The following is a 19,931-nucleotide window of genomic DNA, read 5'->3' as shown; positions in this document are numbered from 1 at the left end:
AGAACAAGCGATTTAAGCGAGATTTTCGATGAGAAGTCTGATTTGTTTTAAAATGCAATATCGAGGTAAGAAGAAAAAGAATTCTTGATCTTAGGGATCGCTGAACCATATCGGATCGCTATCTCTACTTGTCTTTTTCATTCTAAGACCAGCTTGAATATTAATTATTATCAACGTTTAACGTGCGTTATCTGCGGTTATTTTCACTGTCGTGTTTTCGAATAATGTCACGTTACAACATTTCGATAACGTCGTGCGATAGCCCAGCTGCTAATGAGCGTCTATTACCAACAAAGTGTGTGGTCATCAGTAGTCTCCGCGCAGACAGTAGAAAAGGACGCAGCTATGACAGACGCGGCGACTCGACTCGACAGTGTGTTCATGCTCAAACAGCGTTTAAAAATTTCTCTTATCGCATGCTTCTCGATGCCGTCTACAAATTCTCAGACTACAGATTTTTGTAAGATATACAAATGAAAATAATAAAAAAATGAAAATAAAAAAATGCGAAAATATATATCCGAAATATACAAGTGTATATTAATATAAAAATATGTATACATAAATAAAATATTCTATTTATAGATATTTTCGTGTTACGTAAAATATTGATGCGCGTCAGAATGTAAATTAAATGTTAGTATTTGTACTGTATATATGGTGCAATATTTTATTATTTTTTTACATTTAATTTAAATATTGTGATTGCATTGTCTCAATATGCTTACGTAAATTTATGATGTCGTGATCGTTCAGTTTATGGTTGGCGTAGACACTCCTTAATATGATCGATTAGATTCCGAGACTGACCCCGAGAATGTTTCACGGCCCAACATCGCTCGTGCCGGACCATTAGATAATCGAGCGTTATCGGAATCTGAATGATTCACGGTTATTTTATTATTGATAATATACAAACAGAAACTTTATAGAATGGGGAAATAATGCGGAGAGGGGGGGGGGGAGTAAAAATTAATCGCTAAAGACAGTCGCTCGATTATTCGTTACTGTTAAATTCCTTCCCCTCTCTAATGCAATTTATCTGCATTAAAACTATACGATCTAAAAGGGAAGCTATCATTAATTATCAGAGTCGCGTAAACAATACGAGATGCGATTAATTCGGAGAAGTAATATCAAGATTGAAAAAAAAAGCATGCGGAATTTAATGAGTTAGTTACGAATCGTCGGACGCAGCGGATGCGGCGATTCGCATTGACAGATATTGGAGGGAGAGAGAGAGAGAAAAAGAGAGAGATGCATCTTCTCCCCATCACTTTTAATTGCTGCCCGTGACGCAATTCTTTAATCGATAAGCCGTTATATTGGCACTTTAACGAGCTTCTGTATTTCGATTTGTTGAGGATTGTGAGACAACCATATAAAGCAGAACAAAATAAGACGCACACGTTTAATGTGTGATTCCAATAAGATACGTAAAAATATATATGTATAAATTTTTTTTTTGTGCGACTCATAAACATTCCTTTACGAGCAGATTGGCGCGTGAGCGTTATTAACCAATCAATTTCTCATACCATTTATAGATTCAAAATTTGCACAAGATATTCCGAAACACTAATCCTCAAAAGTTTGTTAGATTAATTTTGAAATAATGTGAATAATGTATGGGAAGAATTTTTATTTTTACACGTTTACATATAAATATAAATGATAATTTATATTTGTATTTAATTTATAAGTTTTAAATTACAATTATATGTACTTTAAATTATTTATATATTTTTTTAACAGTATCTTGAATTAATTCGTGGTTCTCTCGTCCGAGTAAAGATGCGTCTTCGCAATGATTCGTGTATTTGCATAAATCAGGAGTGATGTGTTGCGTACGGGAGGATGATGCTAAGTTTATGATTTCGTGCCTAAATTTACGCGAGCCAAAGCGTATGTTCCGTACGCAGCTTCGCGGGATCCTCTGTATGTATGTATATCCGGGATTCTGAACAAGCGTGGTCGCATATGCGTAGTTTGAACGAAAGCCAGGAAGAATTCGCGATGATTTTGTCAAAAGCGAAGATATAAGAATGATGATATTCGCACAAGTGTCTTCCAAAAATAATTTTTACGCATAATAATTTTGTGCGTAAATTCCATTATCCAATCCACCGACTCTTTAAAAATTTATTTTGGAAAATAATTATCGTACTATATATCTAGTCTGTATAATTTGCATCGTATATTTTATATAACATATCTAATTTTTATCTTATTCGTATATGTGGCATGTTCCTCGAACCAATTCCGATCTCTCCGGATTAATGACTGTTGACAGGACGGTTAAAAACGTCGTTGTTTTCGTTCCTTTGTTACAAGCCGCATGAACCGATTTCACGCTAATTCATTCCGAACGTCGCGTTGCTTGAGAATGAATCAGAGCAGATGCATCACTGTTTCTTGACTCTCGACGATTAGTCATTATTACTGGTTTCGAGTATGGTCAGTCTTCTTCAAAAGAACAAGCTCATCTGCGAGGCACAAAACAGCGGGAAGATCCTGTCGCTCACAGACATTTTTTTAAGTCAAGAATTCTCTCTTGTACGCTTTCTCGTTAATATACATAGGAATCTAATTGCAGAGCGACACAGAAACTGACGAACGGATTTCCATAAACGTCGCGCGGGCTTCTTGTTTTGTCATTTGTTGGTGCTTCGTGCAGCGGTACCTTGCCATCTGGTCGGTTCGCCAGATTCTACCAAAAGCACGAAGGCCGGTGAGTCATGCCGATTAGGTTTCTGGCAGTCAGATTTATCTAACTTTGTATGTATAGGGTGTCGTAAAAAGTATCGCGAGAGGAATTTATACATTAATAAAAAACTTTTTTGAAAAAAAAATGATATAAAATTACTTCTCTTCTACCTTTTCTACATTCATTGTTTAAACGAATAATCATATCGACGTATCTGTATAAAGTATAATCATAAAAATAATCCTTGTAGATTTATCGCCATAATTAAGATACATCGCCAAGATTTAAATTTGATTCTCTTTCGCAAGATTAATCTTCTCGAATCTCTCAAAGGGGATGAACTCTCTAGAATCCTGTTCGATTGTTCTCGCGTACTTTCTACATGAAATGCTGATAATCTGCAGAGATAGATTGTTGGAGATAAACTCTTCCATCGTCGATTTCGCGTCGCGTTTAAATTGCAACGAGCACCAACCCCGACGTTTGTCTCGTCTCTCCCTTTGCCGTTACATAAAATGACATCAGAAAACTTCTCTCTCCACTTCCTCTCATGCATTATGTATTGTCGGCCGAGAATCCTTTGCAACTAATAGTTAATCTCCGGCGTACAAGGCGTCTTTCCATTCGAACGGGCGTCGTGACGAGGAACTGTATCTTCCTACGATTTAATCTGAACGGTGAATCTTTCCGCGCGAACAGTTGCTTTCGATCTGACGCGGGCGTGCAAGGCGGTCAGCTGTTTTTTTCGCAAGTCGAACTCGAATTCAAGCGAGCGATTGCTCGCGGCAAAATGTTTAAAATAACTTTAAGCTGCAGAGAGTGGGCCGAAAAATATTTGCGATGCTACCTCGACGATTGTATGCAAGAAAAGGAAACTGCTCCGAGGAAATCCGTCTTTAGAGTCATTGAATTATTGTGATTTTAGATTAAAAATAATTGAATATAGAGAAAATCACAAATAAAATTGCTATCTTAATCATCTTTATCGAGTCACGCTCGAATTTGGTCAATAATATCCATAGAAATAGTTAAGTTCTTAATTGAATCATTATGAAGTCTTTCAGGAAGCTTTGATCTAAATATCTGAATGGAATTTTTGTTGAAATAAATATTATATATATAATGGTTCTGTACATATAATTTGACTTTCGTTTACGACATAAAAATTTATTGATTTTTAGTAATCATTTATTTTTAAAAATAAAAATTTATTATTTGAAGATTAACACGTGTATAAAAGATGAACATAGATTCGCATCCACACCTTAACATATGCATTGAATTTTATTGTTTTGTGCGATTTTCGTTAATCGAGAAATATGTGTAACAAAAATTGGATCTGTCCCTTTGGAATTTTGGAACGTTCGATATATCGGAAATAGTCTTTACAATCCTGATTGCGCGATGAAATAATAAAAAAAAAAAGGAAAAAACATTCGCATTTGCACGTGAACCATGATCAAAAGCTGTCGCAGCTTTACAGTGACATTAATGCGAATCATTAAATACAAAACAATATAACTGGATGATATTCCTGGCTTTACATACCTCATTAAAATCCCAAGTTTCGTTTTATAAACTTTTCTATTATATAAAATATAAAATAAAGAGGAGGAGAATTAAAAATACTTTCTTCACACAGACCGGGACGGTTTTCAAGTACAACTGTTTTCTGCGTGCACCTGTTCCGACGGGATTAAAATCATGTGAAGCACACTAGACGGTCACACTACCATGGCTTTCATGGTTGAGTCAACGCGAAACACTTCCGTTTGACGAGGACCACTCCGTCGGTCGAAATGCATATGTGCTGATTCACCCTATGCGCTTTCCACACAGATACCCTCACCATGGTCCGTAGTTAACGAAAATATACCGGGTGTACACGATAAATATCGAAATACCTTAGTCCGAGATTGCACAACCGTCTCCGACAATTAAACCATTAAGCAACAATTGGAAACAACAGTTTCGTGTAAAATTGAAAGTATTGATTGAACATCATAATCAAAAATTAAAAATTTTGTTGTGTTGAAATATAAGTCGAGGAATCAGAATCATTCGAAAAAAGAATTTCTGTATCAATATTTGTGTTTTCGGCTATAGAATTTTCAAAGTAATATTTCAAAGAAACATATATTTTTAAAACAAAAGAAAGAGAAAAAGAGAAGGAGAGAGAGAAAGAGGCAATACATAAAAAAATGCATCTTTTAGGCGACTCGGAAACCATAGGAAAACTGTAATGACATTAACACTCCGTCATATGTCAGTATGTCGGCACCTGATCTAATGACATAGATTCATGGCAATTGAATGCACACGAGCAGCGATGCATGATACAGTCAATATTTCACACGTAAACGCAATATATATTAACTTATGCTTTATCACACACATATATGTATATGTAAATATTACAATTGCAGAGAAATCGCAATGTGTTGTAATATACAAGTCATAAATTTATCGCGCTTGGCAATGGCAATATGCGATTTATATAATGTCACTCAGATAAGATAACTATCGATAACCATCGATAACCGAGGTTTTTTTTCTACCGGAGTGCATTGTATGTTTACCTTTTACTATCTATTAAATAGATACTCAAAATTATTTATATTCCTTCTACTTTTCACCGTGCAATAATATAAGAGAATTGCTATTAATTTTTCAATAAAGAATAATATTTATTTTTATATACAGTGTATCACGATATAACATATTAAAAATTTGATTAAAATCATATATTGATATAAAATGATATGTTTTTCTTTATTGAAAGAGAGATTTATAATTATATTATAGATATAATTTATATATTATTATTAATAATTTATTATTTATTAATCATTTATTTATTATAGATATAATTTATAATTAAAGTTTAAAAATTCTTGAACATTTCTTAAAATATAATAATTTCCTCCTAAATAATTATATATAAATATCTGAAAAAAACATATATGAAATACCTGAAAAATTTATATCTATAAATAAAAACAAATAAATTGAGAAAATAATTGAAAATATTTCATGAGAAATTTTTTTCTAAATAATAAAATTTCCTCGTCTATGTTATTTTCAGAAAAATAAAGCAATGTAAATTCCGACTTATCTCTCTATTATGTGACTTGCATTGTGAAAGGATATGGATCATGTGACTGGCTGGCTTATGGCGCCAACATGTGTCTCGATAGTCTTTTATAAAAAGATCATACTGTTTCAGTAGCTCGACTTGAGCACGCAAAAATTTTCAAGAGTTCGCATTATCGCATTCTCCATGTTTATCTCATTGTCATTGCGATTTCTCATTAAAAATCGTACGTTCATTGATACCATAGACTTTCCATTATCGCACGATATTTATATTGTGTAGAATTCATTTTCTTCGATTCTCTATAATATTTAAATGTCGCGCATGACACAAGTGATAACTACACATATGTCCGTTCTAATAACAGCACAATCATAAGTTAAGAATAGTGAGTCATAAGTTAAGAATACTGAGACACGAAGCTAAGTTAGAAATTATTTCGATGACGAATTTCCGCTTATACAAGGAATTTAACGAGTGAAAGTTTATTACTAAATTTTTCATGCGTGTATCATTCTCTTGATTTACTAAATGCATTCTTTTCTTTTCAATTTAATATAGATTTAAAAACTAAAATACGGAAATTTATGATTCACGAATATAATTATAAAACAAAGAAAGCCTATGCTACTTCATGGATCTTTCAGAAAGAAAATGTAAGAGCACTTTCTCAAAATGCATTTTAAAATATCACTGATTGAAATAGCCATTAGCGCTAATTTATTCTGTCGATGAGATTTCACTGATTTATAATGATATACTTATAACTGAGACTATCAATTAAAACTTGGACTATTCATTGCTTTTCAGTAATAATACACTTATTTCATCTAAAAGAGTACAAAACATAAGCGAATTAAAACGGTTAAATTGAAAACGGATTACACCAAGTGTAAAATAAAATAATAGTAATAAAAATGATAAAACGATATAGACGAAAAAATATCTAAAAAAAACATGTGTTCGGAGGAAGATAATGATTTGCTCGTAGCACAAAGACGAGAATCGTTCCGCTTCGTAAAATACTGGCTAATTTTGGCTCTGACCGGTAGAAGACTATATTTCCTTTTTCATAACACTTCCGCGAATAGTTTATAAGACTATCGTGTAGAAACGTCAATTAAGGGATATGAGATGAGAGAGGAAGAAAACTCGGACTTTGTTTCCTGAGATATGTCAAATGAAGCGATAAAACAAAATAAGGATAATTTTCTAAAAAAATTTTTAGTGGAAATCTCAAACTATACAATATGTTCTAAATTCATTACTTTTTCTTAACATATTTTCAGAATTCCATGAGTGTTTATTTATTGACGCAATTATATCGATGTCAGATATTCAAATTTAGCTAATAATTAAAGATAAATCTCGAAAATATTCTAAAATGTTCCTCTTTTACACTCGTGTTCGAGAACGCCTAATAAGTTATCCATGCTCACGTTTGTTTTATCGTACGTGTCGTGTTTAAGTCACGTACAACGTGTCATGTTTCTTTGCGAAATCTCTTGAAAAATTGATTTGGAAAAATATTTTAGCCTGGAGAATGTACCCGGTCTAATCTTGATGACATTAACTCGATACCATTATGTACTTTGGCATGAAATCGCTCTTTAGCAGATCATTTTTCTAATTATATAAATTAAATTTTTCTAATTATATTTTCTAACTATATTTTTTTTTCTAACTATATTTTCTAACTATATTTTCTAACTATATTATTTCTTTTTAAGGGTAACTTTGCCTCTAATACATTAGAAAATATTTAAAAAATTTCTTGAAAAATTTTGTTAGAAAAAAGACGAATAATATAGGATCTTAAAATTTTTACAACATATAATAAATGCTTTTTTGTACATATATTTTATACATTTTAGAGAGCTATAAATAATAAATTATTTAAATAAATAATAAATATTACAATTTAAATTATAATAAATAATTTAAATAAATAATAAATATTATAATTTAAATTATAATAAATAATAAATTATTTATAATAATTTAAATTATTCAATACGTTTTAATGAAATAAAATTGATTGTTATCTTATTTCTCGTAACTCTTATATTCCTTCTGTGCAACGATAGATCACGAGAGCAGCAAAGTCGCAGCAGGGGACACAGTGTGTCACCCACTCACTTTCTCTGCCTTCGGCATCTATTTGTGCATATGCCGCATTTCTCTCTTCCCGTCGAGAGGCTATTGTTGCTTCTCGCCCGATATCAATTTTGCAAAGATAGAATTTGGCTGCGGAATGCTCTGGCATCCCATATCTTAGCGGCGTAAATATTTTTATCAATTTTGCAAAGATAGAATTTGGCTGTGGAACGCTCTGGCATCCTATATCTTAGCGGAGTAAATATTTTTATCTCGCTCATTTTAGCAGAATTTATTAGTGAGCGCTAGTATTTGTTAGAGCAGTGAGTGTGGTAGCGAGACGTTTATTATCTCTCTAACTACTCTTTGCCGCGTTGTCGAGACGAAAATAGAGATCGAGCGGGCAAATTGTATCTATTTTTTGCTACGTTCCAGAGATACACATACTTCGACGGCGATTTTAGAAAGATTGTTCCCGGCAACGCGTTCAAGAATAATGCGGTGTATCGTTAAGTCGCGCTTTAATCATATTATCCTTAAATGACGCGGAGCGCTTCCTTGATCGCGGGAAAACGGACTTTCGCGCGGCTCGTTTGGCCGATACGATTTAACCGCTGAAAACTCTCGGCAGATGTGCTTGACCGGTAATTACGATGAGTTGCGCCGTACTTAAAGTCATTTCGCCAAGCGAAACTCTAAACAGGGCTTCGCAAGAAGGCGGTGCATTAATGCTGCCGCGGCAAATTGCATGGAAAAAAAGGCGCAGCTAAAGGAAGGAAAACAGTAAAGAGCTTGTTGGGCAGTTGGTGTAATAACGATGCAACGACTGGCATAATTTATCGAGTCTCGTTCGCAAAATCTCGCCACCGACCTTTCCGTATTACTAGCTTTCGCTACATCGGAGCAAAATTAGTTTTAGAGACGTGAAAAATCGATTAAAATATAAAAGAAAGAAATACCGTTGTATTTATGAAGAATATTGAAATATTAAATTTCTATTTTTTCCTTTTTTATCATAAAATACTATAATTACTTCGATAAAGTGTATCGCTTAATAGTAGCTTATCAAATACAACAGCAGTGCATCTTCAGATTGATCACGTATAACTGTTATTGTGCTCGCGGCTGCTATCGCGCTACTTCCTATGTTTTTACTTGCACGAGATATTGCACAAGAGATAATTGCCAGGCTAACGCGTGCCCTACTTTGCTGCGGGAAAAGCGATTGGCGAAATCTGCGCTATTTTGAATAGGTTTAAGGACTTTGTTTACTAAAATCGTTACCCGCAAATTGGAAATTCTCACTTGGCAATTTTAAAAATCTATGCGTAATTTTAGAAAATTATTGAATATAATACAGCTATTTCTGCAAATAAAATATATGGATAAAAAGCGCTCTTATTATATAGAAATTATATATTATTATTATATTATATATAATTAGAAATTATATTTTTCTCTCCTTGAAAGAATTATTTCATTTTCTCTCTAGTCTCTCTTAAATCAAACGCACTAGCAACGTTTTGCGAGATGTGGCGATGATTGTCCGGAGAAGTAAGCCGCAAACTTTCCGTACACGGAAAGATAATCCTGCGGTGAGATATTGTAATATCCGCGCCAGAGATATATGACGGAAATGTGTCGCGAACTCGTCGGTTTCGCTCGTAAAACATTTCTGGTTTCCTCCTCTTGATAAAAATTCGATAGTAAAAGTATTCAAAAATTACGTCGCACCTGTCGCAATTGTTTCGAAGAAAAATCCCTCTCGCGAATCTTCGTTTTTCGTCGATCATATGAGATGTAGTCACATTGTTACTGAGTCTTTTTATCGGCCTGAGCGTTTTATTTTCGCGCTGATGACTCACATTGGAGTTCGTTACACGCGACATGCCGCGTTTTTATGCAGCGAGACATCGCGAGTCGGCAGATCGCATCTCGCGCACTCAAATGAATCGATTTATGCCGGACCAAGGGCGTAGAACCGATGTAAAGAGACTAAACAAGGACGCTGCCATCAACTTTCTTCTTCTTTTTAGAATCAACTTATTTCGCATAATAATGTTAAAACGTTGATAGATTCGTATCATATGATATATTGATTGAAATTGATTTATAACTGATATTCATGTCAGTATTTATATAACAAGTTGAACGAATTTAAATAATTTCAAAATTGAAATTATACTTTTGTAATTTCACTCGCAATTACGCGTCATTAATCTTCATCAAATCTCTCGGATATAAATTGATTATTTCGCTTGCGCATCAACGAAGATAATTCTAAGCAACAGCGTTCAACAATTAGCGTTACCGTGCAATATCTCTCATGTCTCTCGCATGACCATCCGAAGGCCATTGTATGCAATCAGATGCAGCGAGTATTGTCTACAATGAGACAACATTTTTAGCACGTTATACGAATAGAAAGCAATTAAACATTTGCAAAAGTATTATTAATTATTTTAAAGAATTAAGAAAATAATTACGAAAAATGAAAAAAATTGCAAACAAGACACGACAGAAATACGTACAAAAAAAAGTTTCATTCAAATACGACAATTTCATTTTAACATATTTTTCATATAATTTCCACGAGGGGAAAGGAATTTAAATATATATCTATCGATATGCGAATCATATCAATATTACTTATTGTTCCTTTTAAATAAATATCTATATTATATTCTTATTATTAAATAGGATATCAAAATCATCAAACCACCTCGACTTTATCGTTAAGAAAAAAATCGGTCAAGAGATCTGTAGTTAAAGGGACACCCTGTATACGACTGCGTGCAGGCCCTTACACATCGTATTATTTCGGTCGATTGTGGGAACGGATGCCCTCGCTAATGTCAGTCGTACTCGGTTCCGCGATGCGCGCGAATGCATCTATAATTGTCGCGCGTGAAATTAATGCGAGCGTTTACGCGCATCCGAGGATGCGTCTGACGCGACGCGCATCTTGCATCTCGGTATCGTTGCTGGAAATTCGACGAGGACTTTTGGGTCGACGGCCTTTCCGCGTCAGATCTTGGGACAAAAGAGGCTCTGTGTGTTCGGGAATTCTTGCCCTCCCTTTCCTCTCCCTCCCTGCTTTACCCTCTTCACGCTTTCTCTCTCTCTCTCTCTCTCTCTCTTTGCATCACGTCGATGCCGAGCTCTTTGACATCTCTCTGACGGGTCTCCTCGGACTCTCGCCGTAGAAAATGAAAGTGCATCCGCGTGAATACCAGCGTCTAAAGCGAGCTGTGAATAATAATTCGTCTCTTGCTAATTAACGAGGGAGTCTTCCAATTTGTCTCCGAGCGCAACACTCCGTTAATCTCGACGCGACTTTTGTCCTCGGACATGATTGAAAGTCAACGAGAGAGTTGTCTGCTCGCTTCTCGCGGGGGACTGTTGGTAAACAGCCGTATTATTCGCAATTGCTCGCGGGTATCATCGGCCATCTACGCGGATAAAGTTAAATTCGCCCCCTACGCGCGAGGAGAACAACAAGGGAACCGATCGAGATGAATCTGGGAAATCGGTGAAGTAAATTACAAGAGAGAAGATGATGAGAGGAAATGAATCTCTGACGACCTCAACAGAGGGAGACGGAGAAAGAGAGTAAACACGAATATATGATACATATTCAAGTCTATCCCGCATATTCCAGCGTCAAAGCAAGATGATAAAATCTCCTCGACGACGCAACGCGATGCGAAATCAAGCGGAAAGGGTTAACCGGATTCAGAAAGAGAGCCGGCTTGTGTAGCGGAATGTAGCGCGCGGGATTCCAACTGGCTGGCTTTAGAAATAGCGACGCGACGCGTTAAAGATTCCGAACGCGGACCGCAACGTTTCTCTCCGACCGGTCACGTTCGGCGATGGAGCCGTGCAGAGCGTGGCGCGGATCCTCGTAGGTAGGTAGGTAGGTAGGTAGGTAGGTAGGTAGGTAGGTAGGTAGATGCTTCTCGGGACGGACTCGCAAAAGAGAAAAGCACACGAGCGAGCCCGTGCATATATACGATGCCACGGGATTGGACACAGTCGCAAAGCATAGCCGGCCAGACGAAGCGCACGTTTTCAGCACGCGCAGTAAGCGAATTTCACCGCGAGGTAAAGGGTCGCCGGCAAGGTCGACATATGCAATGTTAAGAGAGAGATAATAAAGGAATGTAAAAAATTAAATATATATATTATCATTGAATACAAGTCATCAGAGAGAGAAGTTGCGCTTGAAGCATCTTCTACTGTCAAAATGCAAAAAAATGATATGCCCTTGATTGAACTCTTAGATATAAGTAGACTCATTAAGCGAACAAGCGAGAGGTAATGAAGATTAACTTTCCGCCAAAATGCGAAATTTTTCGCGCACCGACCTTTTCTCGAGGTACGTCAGAAGATCGAGAGGAACCGGACTTTATTCCCGATGGAGAAACCGCGAGACGACAGGGCAGGTCGTTATTTGCGGTCGTCGGGGCGACCGCATGTAAATCACGTCCATCGAGAGGAGAGACTCGCGGCGATTCCCCGATGGCATCGCATCGCGACGCCAAGTGTCGACGGGAGAAGCCGTACGAAAGTAACTGGGACGAAGATTCGATAAAGGTGAGTGACTCGCTTTCGACGAGGTCGCGAGACTGCGAGAGATCCCGAGATCGATGTCGAATCGAGGCGAATCGAGGCGCTAATTCAGGTCGAATTTCTTCGACATTGATCGTCCCCCGTTCTAGAAAGGTGAGCTTTTGCACGCGATCCACAAGCATTTTTGCCGACATTACCTGCATGTAAATTGCTTTTTCGTTTGAAAATAGATTTAGTTGACCGATGCATATATGTAAACGTTGACTAATTTCAAATTAAAAAAAATATATGCTTGAAGCGTCCATATTTGATGCAGAACAACTTGATCTACGTTCTTGCGATTCGAGTTGTGTGTAAACGAATTCCAGGATTTAAATGATTCAAAGTTTCGTGAGATTATTTCGTGAGATATTAACAGGAGATATCTAATTTCTGATGAAAGATCGAGAAAGGGAGAGAGAAACCGGGGAAGATATATTTTATTCAACGAGACGAGATATAATTAACGGATCTGAGGGACTGGAACGACGAATGATGTTAAGCAGCTCGATTGGTTGAATCAGAGTAACGCGCAAGTACGGTATCTAAGGCGTGAATAACGATGGAACAAAACGCAAAAGAGAGTTTTTCTGATAACGAGGAAAAATTAATTGTCGCACCGAGCCATCTGTTATGGAAATCGATTCATTGCGTATTTTCGGTTGTGCGAGCATAATATTCGATCATTTTGAACTCGATTGCGATTAATTGACACCCGTTACTTCAAGTCTATCGTTAAATTTTATTTCAGTGCATATATATTTTTTAACGATTAATTTACATCCGTAGATTAATTATTTATTATAAATTATTTATATAAATTAATTATTTCAAGCATATCGTTCAATTTTATTTCACTTCATATATTTTTTATATAGATTATATACAGGGTGTCCGATTCGTGAGGGACCAAACGAAAAGTGATGATAGATTGGGTCAAACTAAGAAGAAAAGTCCTCTACCATTTTGCAAAATTCGCAATAATTATTAAGTAATAAGCAAAAATGTCACATGAAGGTTACCTTTAATTTTTTAAATGGAACCCCCTATTTTTTATTATGTATTCTTATAGCTTATCTCGAGAGCTTTCCAAAACACTATAATAAAGTATTTCTTCATTGAGTACTTTTCGAGTTATGAGGCTTGAAATAATTTCTTAATTTTACGTAAACCATAAAATATCTAGTAAAATATTCATTTTTCGATTATCTTACCTTGATACTTTTATATACAAAACAATGAGATGAATCAATTGGTGTAAAGAAAAAACATAGTTGTTTTTTACACCAATTGATTCCTCTCATTATTTTGCATATAAAAGTATTAAGGTAAGGCAATCGAAAAATGAATATTTTATTAGATATTTTATGGTTTATGTAAAATTAAGAAATTATTTCAAGCCTCATAACTCGAAAAGTACTCAATGAAGAAATACTTTATTATAGTGTTTTGGAAAGCTCTCGAGATAAGCTATAAGAATACATAATAAAAAATAGGGGGTTCCATTTAAAAAATTAAACCTTCATGTGACATTTTTGCTTATTACTTAATAATTATTGCGAATTTTGCAAAATGATAGAGGACTTTTCTTCTTAGTTTGACCCAATCTATCATCACTTTTCGTTTGGTCCCTCACGAATCGGACACCCTGTATATAAAATATGTATGTAAATATATATGTATTATATATGCAAAATATACCATTATTTTTTTTAATTTTTAATTAACTATATTAATGGTATATTTTACACTGAGATTCTTTAAACACATCTTTCATCGAAGTATTTTCGCGTATAATATTTTAAAGTTTACCTTCATGTTTCGTTTAAAGTCGATTCTTTTTCTATCGAAAAATTCATAATTAATTATCATACTTTTATAATTTTCTATACAATAAAAGAAAATATAATGTATAGTAATCTTAAATGGAGTATTTTATTCATTATATAAAGGTAATATTATACTTTAGGATACTGTGTATGCAAGAAACGCGCCGCGTGAGAGAGATTTATCCTTCGGACGCGCAATTCGAATAGAAGCGTCTAATAAAATTCCCCTCGAAATGTGTTTTCGTGTACAAGTACTCTCAACACTGTTATAGCGTCATAAACAACTCTATGCCGACACCGAAGGAGAGAAGGAGAGCTTCTTATACCAAGAGTTTCTACTTGTCGTAGTATCTCACGCACGTGCGTGGCTAGTTTTTCATTCGCACCACTATATTTACAAACACAGTGCCATATTAATCACCTGACACGAATCCACTTCGACATTATATGTATATACGGGTCTACATTTCGTTCTGCTAGTACGCGAATCTCTCAGAGAAATTCGTAAGATCGTGAGATTAACGAGATTTCGCTCTCTCATCTTACCTCGATACTTTGACAAATTTTTATTATTGTTATTTGTCATTATTGTTAATACGAGATTATCAAAAGTATAAATATATACCATTAATATTATATATAAATTTCCATCTTTGTAGATAATGTATTATTTTAATGACAAAGTAAACGCTTATCATCGAGTAATAATTTTGAGATAGTCAATTTCATGTTACATTCTATCTTGTAGAATAATTATTAGGATACACGAATCATATTGAATGCTAATATACTGTATAGATATTTCAAAGGGTAAACAATGTCATGATACATCACATATAGCGACATACTGTTGTCGTGCAATCCGGCAATAACTAAAATTAAAATCATTATTTTTAAAAGTCCTGCTCTTTTTTGACAAAATATTCCATTTAAGATTACGGAATATATTCCTCTATATTCATCATATTCGAACGATTCCTTTTTCACGTAAATATTTATATAACCTAACCCTTGATTGGATGTATATATGTGCCCAGCAAACTGCGTATTCGAAATATGCTACGAATATATTTATTCCTTTCGTTAATTAAAATCTCGTTTTACGCATGCAAGTTCAAAATATTCGATATTGAAAAGACTGATGTATAATGTTTTGTACGAATCTCAAGCTCGAGCTAGCAAGTGTCAGGCCGAGCAAATGAAGGTCACAGACTACGTAGGGCGTGACGAGTTCCCTTTCGAGGCCTATATCCAACGCGAATCTCACGCCCTTTCGCGCGAGCTGCTCCGAAAAACCGGGATACTCTCAGACACGCACATATCCTCCGGCCCTCATCAATCGATTATATTTTTAGTCGGTCGATCTCATACAGCAGAATATTATTAATATTGTTGTAACATTGCAGCAACATTGCAATATTGCCGCAATATTACTGCAATGCTCTGTGCTGTATGGGATAGTATTCATCCCCCGAGTGACATCTGCAAGGATATTCAAAGGAGCATCTCGCGAATTCGCGTTCGACGCAAAATCGCGAGAGGAGAAAGAGAGAGAGAGGCAGAGAGCGAAAGCCGGAAGGGCGAGCGGTCGCTGGAAGGGCGGAGGGCTCGGTTGTCGGCGGCGGCGGCGGCGATGGCGTGGTACGAGGAGGAAATCGATGCCGACGTCTGGGGCCACGACGAGAGGAGGCCACGCTGGGAAGGGATTCCCTCGCGGAAGTATTACGCCAGAGGCGGCAACGTGTGTCGCGTCTTTTTGAGGGCGAAAAAACGGAGTAAATTCGTAATAGATAAAGCTGTACTCACTCTCTGTTGCTTGGAGTAGTCGCTTCCTCGTCGTCGCCGACCTGTCCCTGCCAAACTGTCCGTGGTTCACTCGCAGATGACGAAGATACACAAGATTAGACGGCGAAGAAGAGAAGCACAAGGTGGAGGAGGAGGGGCAATGTGCGGGGGTGTTGTGATAACGTCGGATAACAACACCAGCGAGCCGCTCTCTCTCTCTCCTGCACGTATCCCGTACGACACTCCGCGCGACACTACGCCGAGACAACCGGGTAGATTACTACTTCGCCTGAGTGGGTAGTAGAGGCCGCTGGAAGAGGGGGCGCATCGGGAGAACGTACCGAAAAAGGGGAAGCAGCCAAACCACCGTCGTCCTCTCTCTCTCTCTTCCTCTTTCTTTCTCTCTAGCTGTCCTTCTCCCTCTCTTTCTCTCTCTATCTTTATCTCTCTTTCTCTCTCCTTCTTGCTCCGTTCGCGCGGGTGTCTCGAGCCTGACTGATACTCGGCTCCGGATCGCGCAGCCGGTCGACCGACCCTTGGCTCCCTCTTTCCCACCCTCTCATCCTCTCTCTCTCTCTCTCTCTCTCTCTCTCTCTCTCTCTCTCTCTCTCTTTCTTCCTCTTCTCTTTTCTTTCTTCGTCTCACGCTGTTGCCTTTCTTTCTATCTCGGGGCAATCTCGGCGACGTTGTTCGTATCTCTCTCTCTCTCTCTCTCTCTCTCTCTCGCTCTCTCTATCCCTTCCTTCTCGATTCCACCGATGTCCATCGCACGTATCGGGTGGTTTTCTTTCGCCTCGGACGCTTCTCGGCAGGAAGTCGGGAATTAGATCGACACCCCGTATGTGACGGAGCGCACGCAAACGAGCGTTGCGGTTTCTCATGGGGTCTCACGAATTGTTCCAGCTGAGAGGTTGTATGTATCGGCACGCTTTCTATTTGTCGTATATGAATGATACTGATAATAAATAACGGATTTGGGACGAGAGGAAGTTTACTAAATTAACGTACGGAATGTGAACAGTGTTTATGTTCAGGGAATAACAAAGATCGTATTGTTTTTTTTCTAACCCCGAGATAACACATACAAGGACGATTTGTCAAAATATTGTTTGCGTCAAATACGTTTCATAACTCCCTTTTATTGATTTTCTTTCAAGTATATATAATCGTTCCGCCCGTGGGATGTTTAATTTAATAAAACGAGTAATGTAATTACATTTGCGAGATTTTGAAATAAACATTTAATAGTAGATTATGGGGGGGGGGAGATTAGTGGATTTTGTTACATGTAATTCTGGGTAAAGCTTATTACTATTTCATATCCATATCAAAATAATTAATATACGCAATATAAATTATTCCTTAAATTATTACATATAAATAAGTATTGGCGTTATGTAATTTTTAAAAATATCAGCGAATTAATTGAGTCAATATTTTTATACATCTATTGTAAAGGAATTAATAAATATTCCTTGCATTATTTTTACATACGTGTGTGTGATATATTTATATTTGTTATTATAATAAAAGATGTGAAGGAGACTTTCGCAAAATAACAGATAATTTCTAAAGGATATCTACAGAACGTGTAACATATTAAGAGACCTATCTTACAGTTTACAACCTTTGAATGCTCCGAGAATGTTTTCATCACACGTCGGAATCTATTTAAACCTATCAAATTAGAAGCGAATCGAAATGAGAGCCCGCAAAGATCTAAGAGCAAAGGAGGAATCTAGGAGCTGATTTTCTAGCCGTCTTTCTCATGCGGGATGTCTTCGATCATCACACTATCTGTCGGGATCAGTTTAATCCGATCGGACGGCTTGGATCTCATCAGGATGAATGGCAGCTCGGCCGTCAACTCGCCACCTAGAGCGCCCAAATATAGCTTCACCTTGATGGCATAGGACACGATGATGCCGAAAGTGTCGCGTACATCCGGCGAGGTGAGCAAGGTACTGGGCGCGAGTTCGCTCTCTTCCCGTTTTATTATGCCATCCAAAGCGATACCGCGACGGTTCTTGTTGTTCCCCAGCTCGGGCTTTAGATAGAGCACCTTCTGCAGGGTCGAGCCGGGATTGATCGGACAGCCATCCTGCGTCTCCACCGCGTCTATCACCGTCCTGAACTGACCGTTCTGGAAGATGACCACGTCGATGCCTTGCTGCACCAGCGTCTTGATCTTCTTCACTACCTTGTTACTATTGTTGCGCACGCATATGTTGACGGCGATCGGCTCGCCGTATTTGTACAACTGCTTGTCCAGGGTAACCTCGAGCTCCAGTTCGCCTGGGCTCATCAGAAAGTCCTTGCGTACCACGGTGCAGGGTTGACGACCTTCCTTCGTCGGCGCGTACTGGATCTTGCGGATGCCCATCATGACGGTGCTGCGCTTATGGGTCAGGTCGGTCTCCGTTTCGCCGCAATACACCTTCACGTAGTAGCTGACGCCGCAGGGTTCACCGGTTTCGTTGGGTCCCTGCTGAAGGGTCACGCTGGACGGTGCGCATTGCGGGAACGTGAAGTTGAACGGTATCGCGTTGGTGCCCAGTTTCCTCAGTAATCTGTGCGTTTCAAAGATATACCTCAATTTTTTAATTCGCTAATTTACTTTATAGTTTACTTCATTTTACACTGAATAAATAGCATATGCAGAGTTTAAGAACCACCTCAAAGACTAGTCTTTTAGATATCATTAAATGTTGCTGGATTTCGACGTGATTTTTAATGTATACCATAATTGAGTGTATAACAAAATTTATCAAAGTTTAACTTGTATTCTAGTCTAAGAATATCATCCTGACCTGTCCTGCAACTTGGTAGGATTGGACTCGGGCTTCTTAACTTGTGGGAAGATTTGCTCCGAGGTCAGATAGAGATCCTTCTGAAAGTTGAGGTCCATCACCTCATCCTCCTCGCGGCCATACCGGAAGCTACACAAGAGTTGGCACCACACCTTCCTGCCACTGTCTACGTAATCCTGATCGACCAAGACCACCCCGTCGATCGGCTCGGTACCTGACAGATAATCGATAAAGTCGCGTTTGCCGAGATAGACAGCGAGCTTGCCGTTGGGCGAATATTTTTTGTAGACCTTGAAATTCGCCACCATGGTGAAAATATTTTTTTTTCTCTATCTTGTTTACACAGAAGACGACTGGAGCGTCAAGTCTTAAATCGAGAACTTATATACCGGGTGGTTACTATGACACGTGATCGACTTCTAAGGTTTCTTAAGGCGTTTAGCGACGCGGATGAAACAGCGTTTAGATAACTTTCTGTGTTTTTGAGAGACTTACGTGGTATGGATTATTTATGACGCGAGTACTGTCATTCACTTTTTTCGCTCATAATTTAATTTTGAGAATATTATTGCGTTGCAAGACTGGTCCTATCAGAGCATATGTCCTTATATAATATAATATTACTTTTTATAAGCGTAGCTTTCGTATGACTTTGACTTACTCGTTTGATCTTTGAACTTCTTGGGCTTCGTTTTAATGTTGAAAGTAATAACAATAATAATAATAACAATAACGATAATAATAATAACAATAATAACAATTTATAATATATATTCATTAAAAGTTTTATACTATATAAGAATTGCATTTTTGTCATTCGCTTGCAAAGCGTTCTCTCGTTTATTTAAAAATAAAAAATATTGTTATTTACAGAATTTATATGCAAAAATAAATATATAAAATAAAATACTAAATGTATCTAATTAAAAATATAATACAAAAGTATTTAAAATTATATAGAATAAATCAGAATAAATTATTTACAAAATAAAAACAAT

General features: G+C 36.9%; 2 protein-coding genes and 1 long non-coding RNA gene across 18 annotated transcripts in view; 1 reads left to right on the top strand and 2 right to left on the bottom strand.

Moving 5' to 3' along the window:
* LOC145972364 (uncharacterized) overlaps nucleotides 1–16,625 on the bottom strand; it is a 71,469-nt gene extending 54,844 nt beyond the window's left edge. For all 13 annotated transcript variants that reach the window (XM_083100924.1, XM_083100941.1, XM_083100927.1 and 10 more), the window contains exon 1: nucleotides 16,145–16,625. The gene's annotated coding sequence lies outside the window, so the exon portion shown is untranslated. The remainder of the gene's footprint in view (nucleotides 1–16,144) is intronic.
* LOC145972461 (uncharacterized) lies at nucleotides 12,237–19,814 on the top strand. Of its 4 annotated transcripts, none has more exons than XR_014439171.1 (4): nucleotides 12,237–12,623; nucleotides 17,743–18,084; nucleotides 18,165–18,695; nucleotides 18,914–19,814. It is a non-coding gene; the product is annotated as an uncharacterized LOC145972461 (long non-coding RNA). The 4 variants fall into 4 exon arrangements; XR_014439167.1 differs by having other exon boundaries at nucleotides 12,372–12,623; nucleotides 17,743–18,075; XR_014439168.1 differs by lacking the exon at nucleotides 12,237–12,623 and adding an exon at nucleotides 16,145–17,036 and having other exon boundaries at nucleotides 17,743–18,075.
* Arr1 (arrestin 1) lies at nucleotides 17,243–19,295 on the bottom strand. Its single transcript, XM_083101051.1, has 2 exons — nucleotides 18,934–19,295; nucleotides 17,243–18,693 (listed from the first exon to the last, which is right to left on the bottom strand). The coding sequence occupies exons 1-2, from the start codon at nucleotides 19,239–19,241 to the stop codon at nucleotides 17,877–17,879; spliced, it is 1,125 nt and encodes a 374-aa protein (XP_082957177.1). The 5' UTR covers nucleotides 19,242–19,295; the 3' UTR covers nucleotides 17,243–17,876.
* Nucleotides 19,815–19,931: the final 117 nt, after the last annotated feature.

This window comes from Camponotus vicinus, unplaced genomic scaffold (genome assembly GCF_025532165.1).
Source record: "Camponotus vicinus isolate PSW18456_S1 unplaced genomic scaffold, iyCamVici1.0 SCAF_1, whole genome shotgun sequence".
In the NCBI taxonomy this organism is placed as follows: domain Eukaryota; kingdom Metazoa; phylum Arthropoda; class Insecta; order Hymenoptera; family Formicidae; genus Camponotus; species Camponotus vicinus.
The sequence above is the reverse complement of the archived record's forward strand: the minus strand, read 5'-3'. Positions and strand labels throughout refer to the sequence as shown.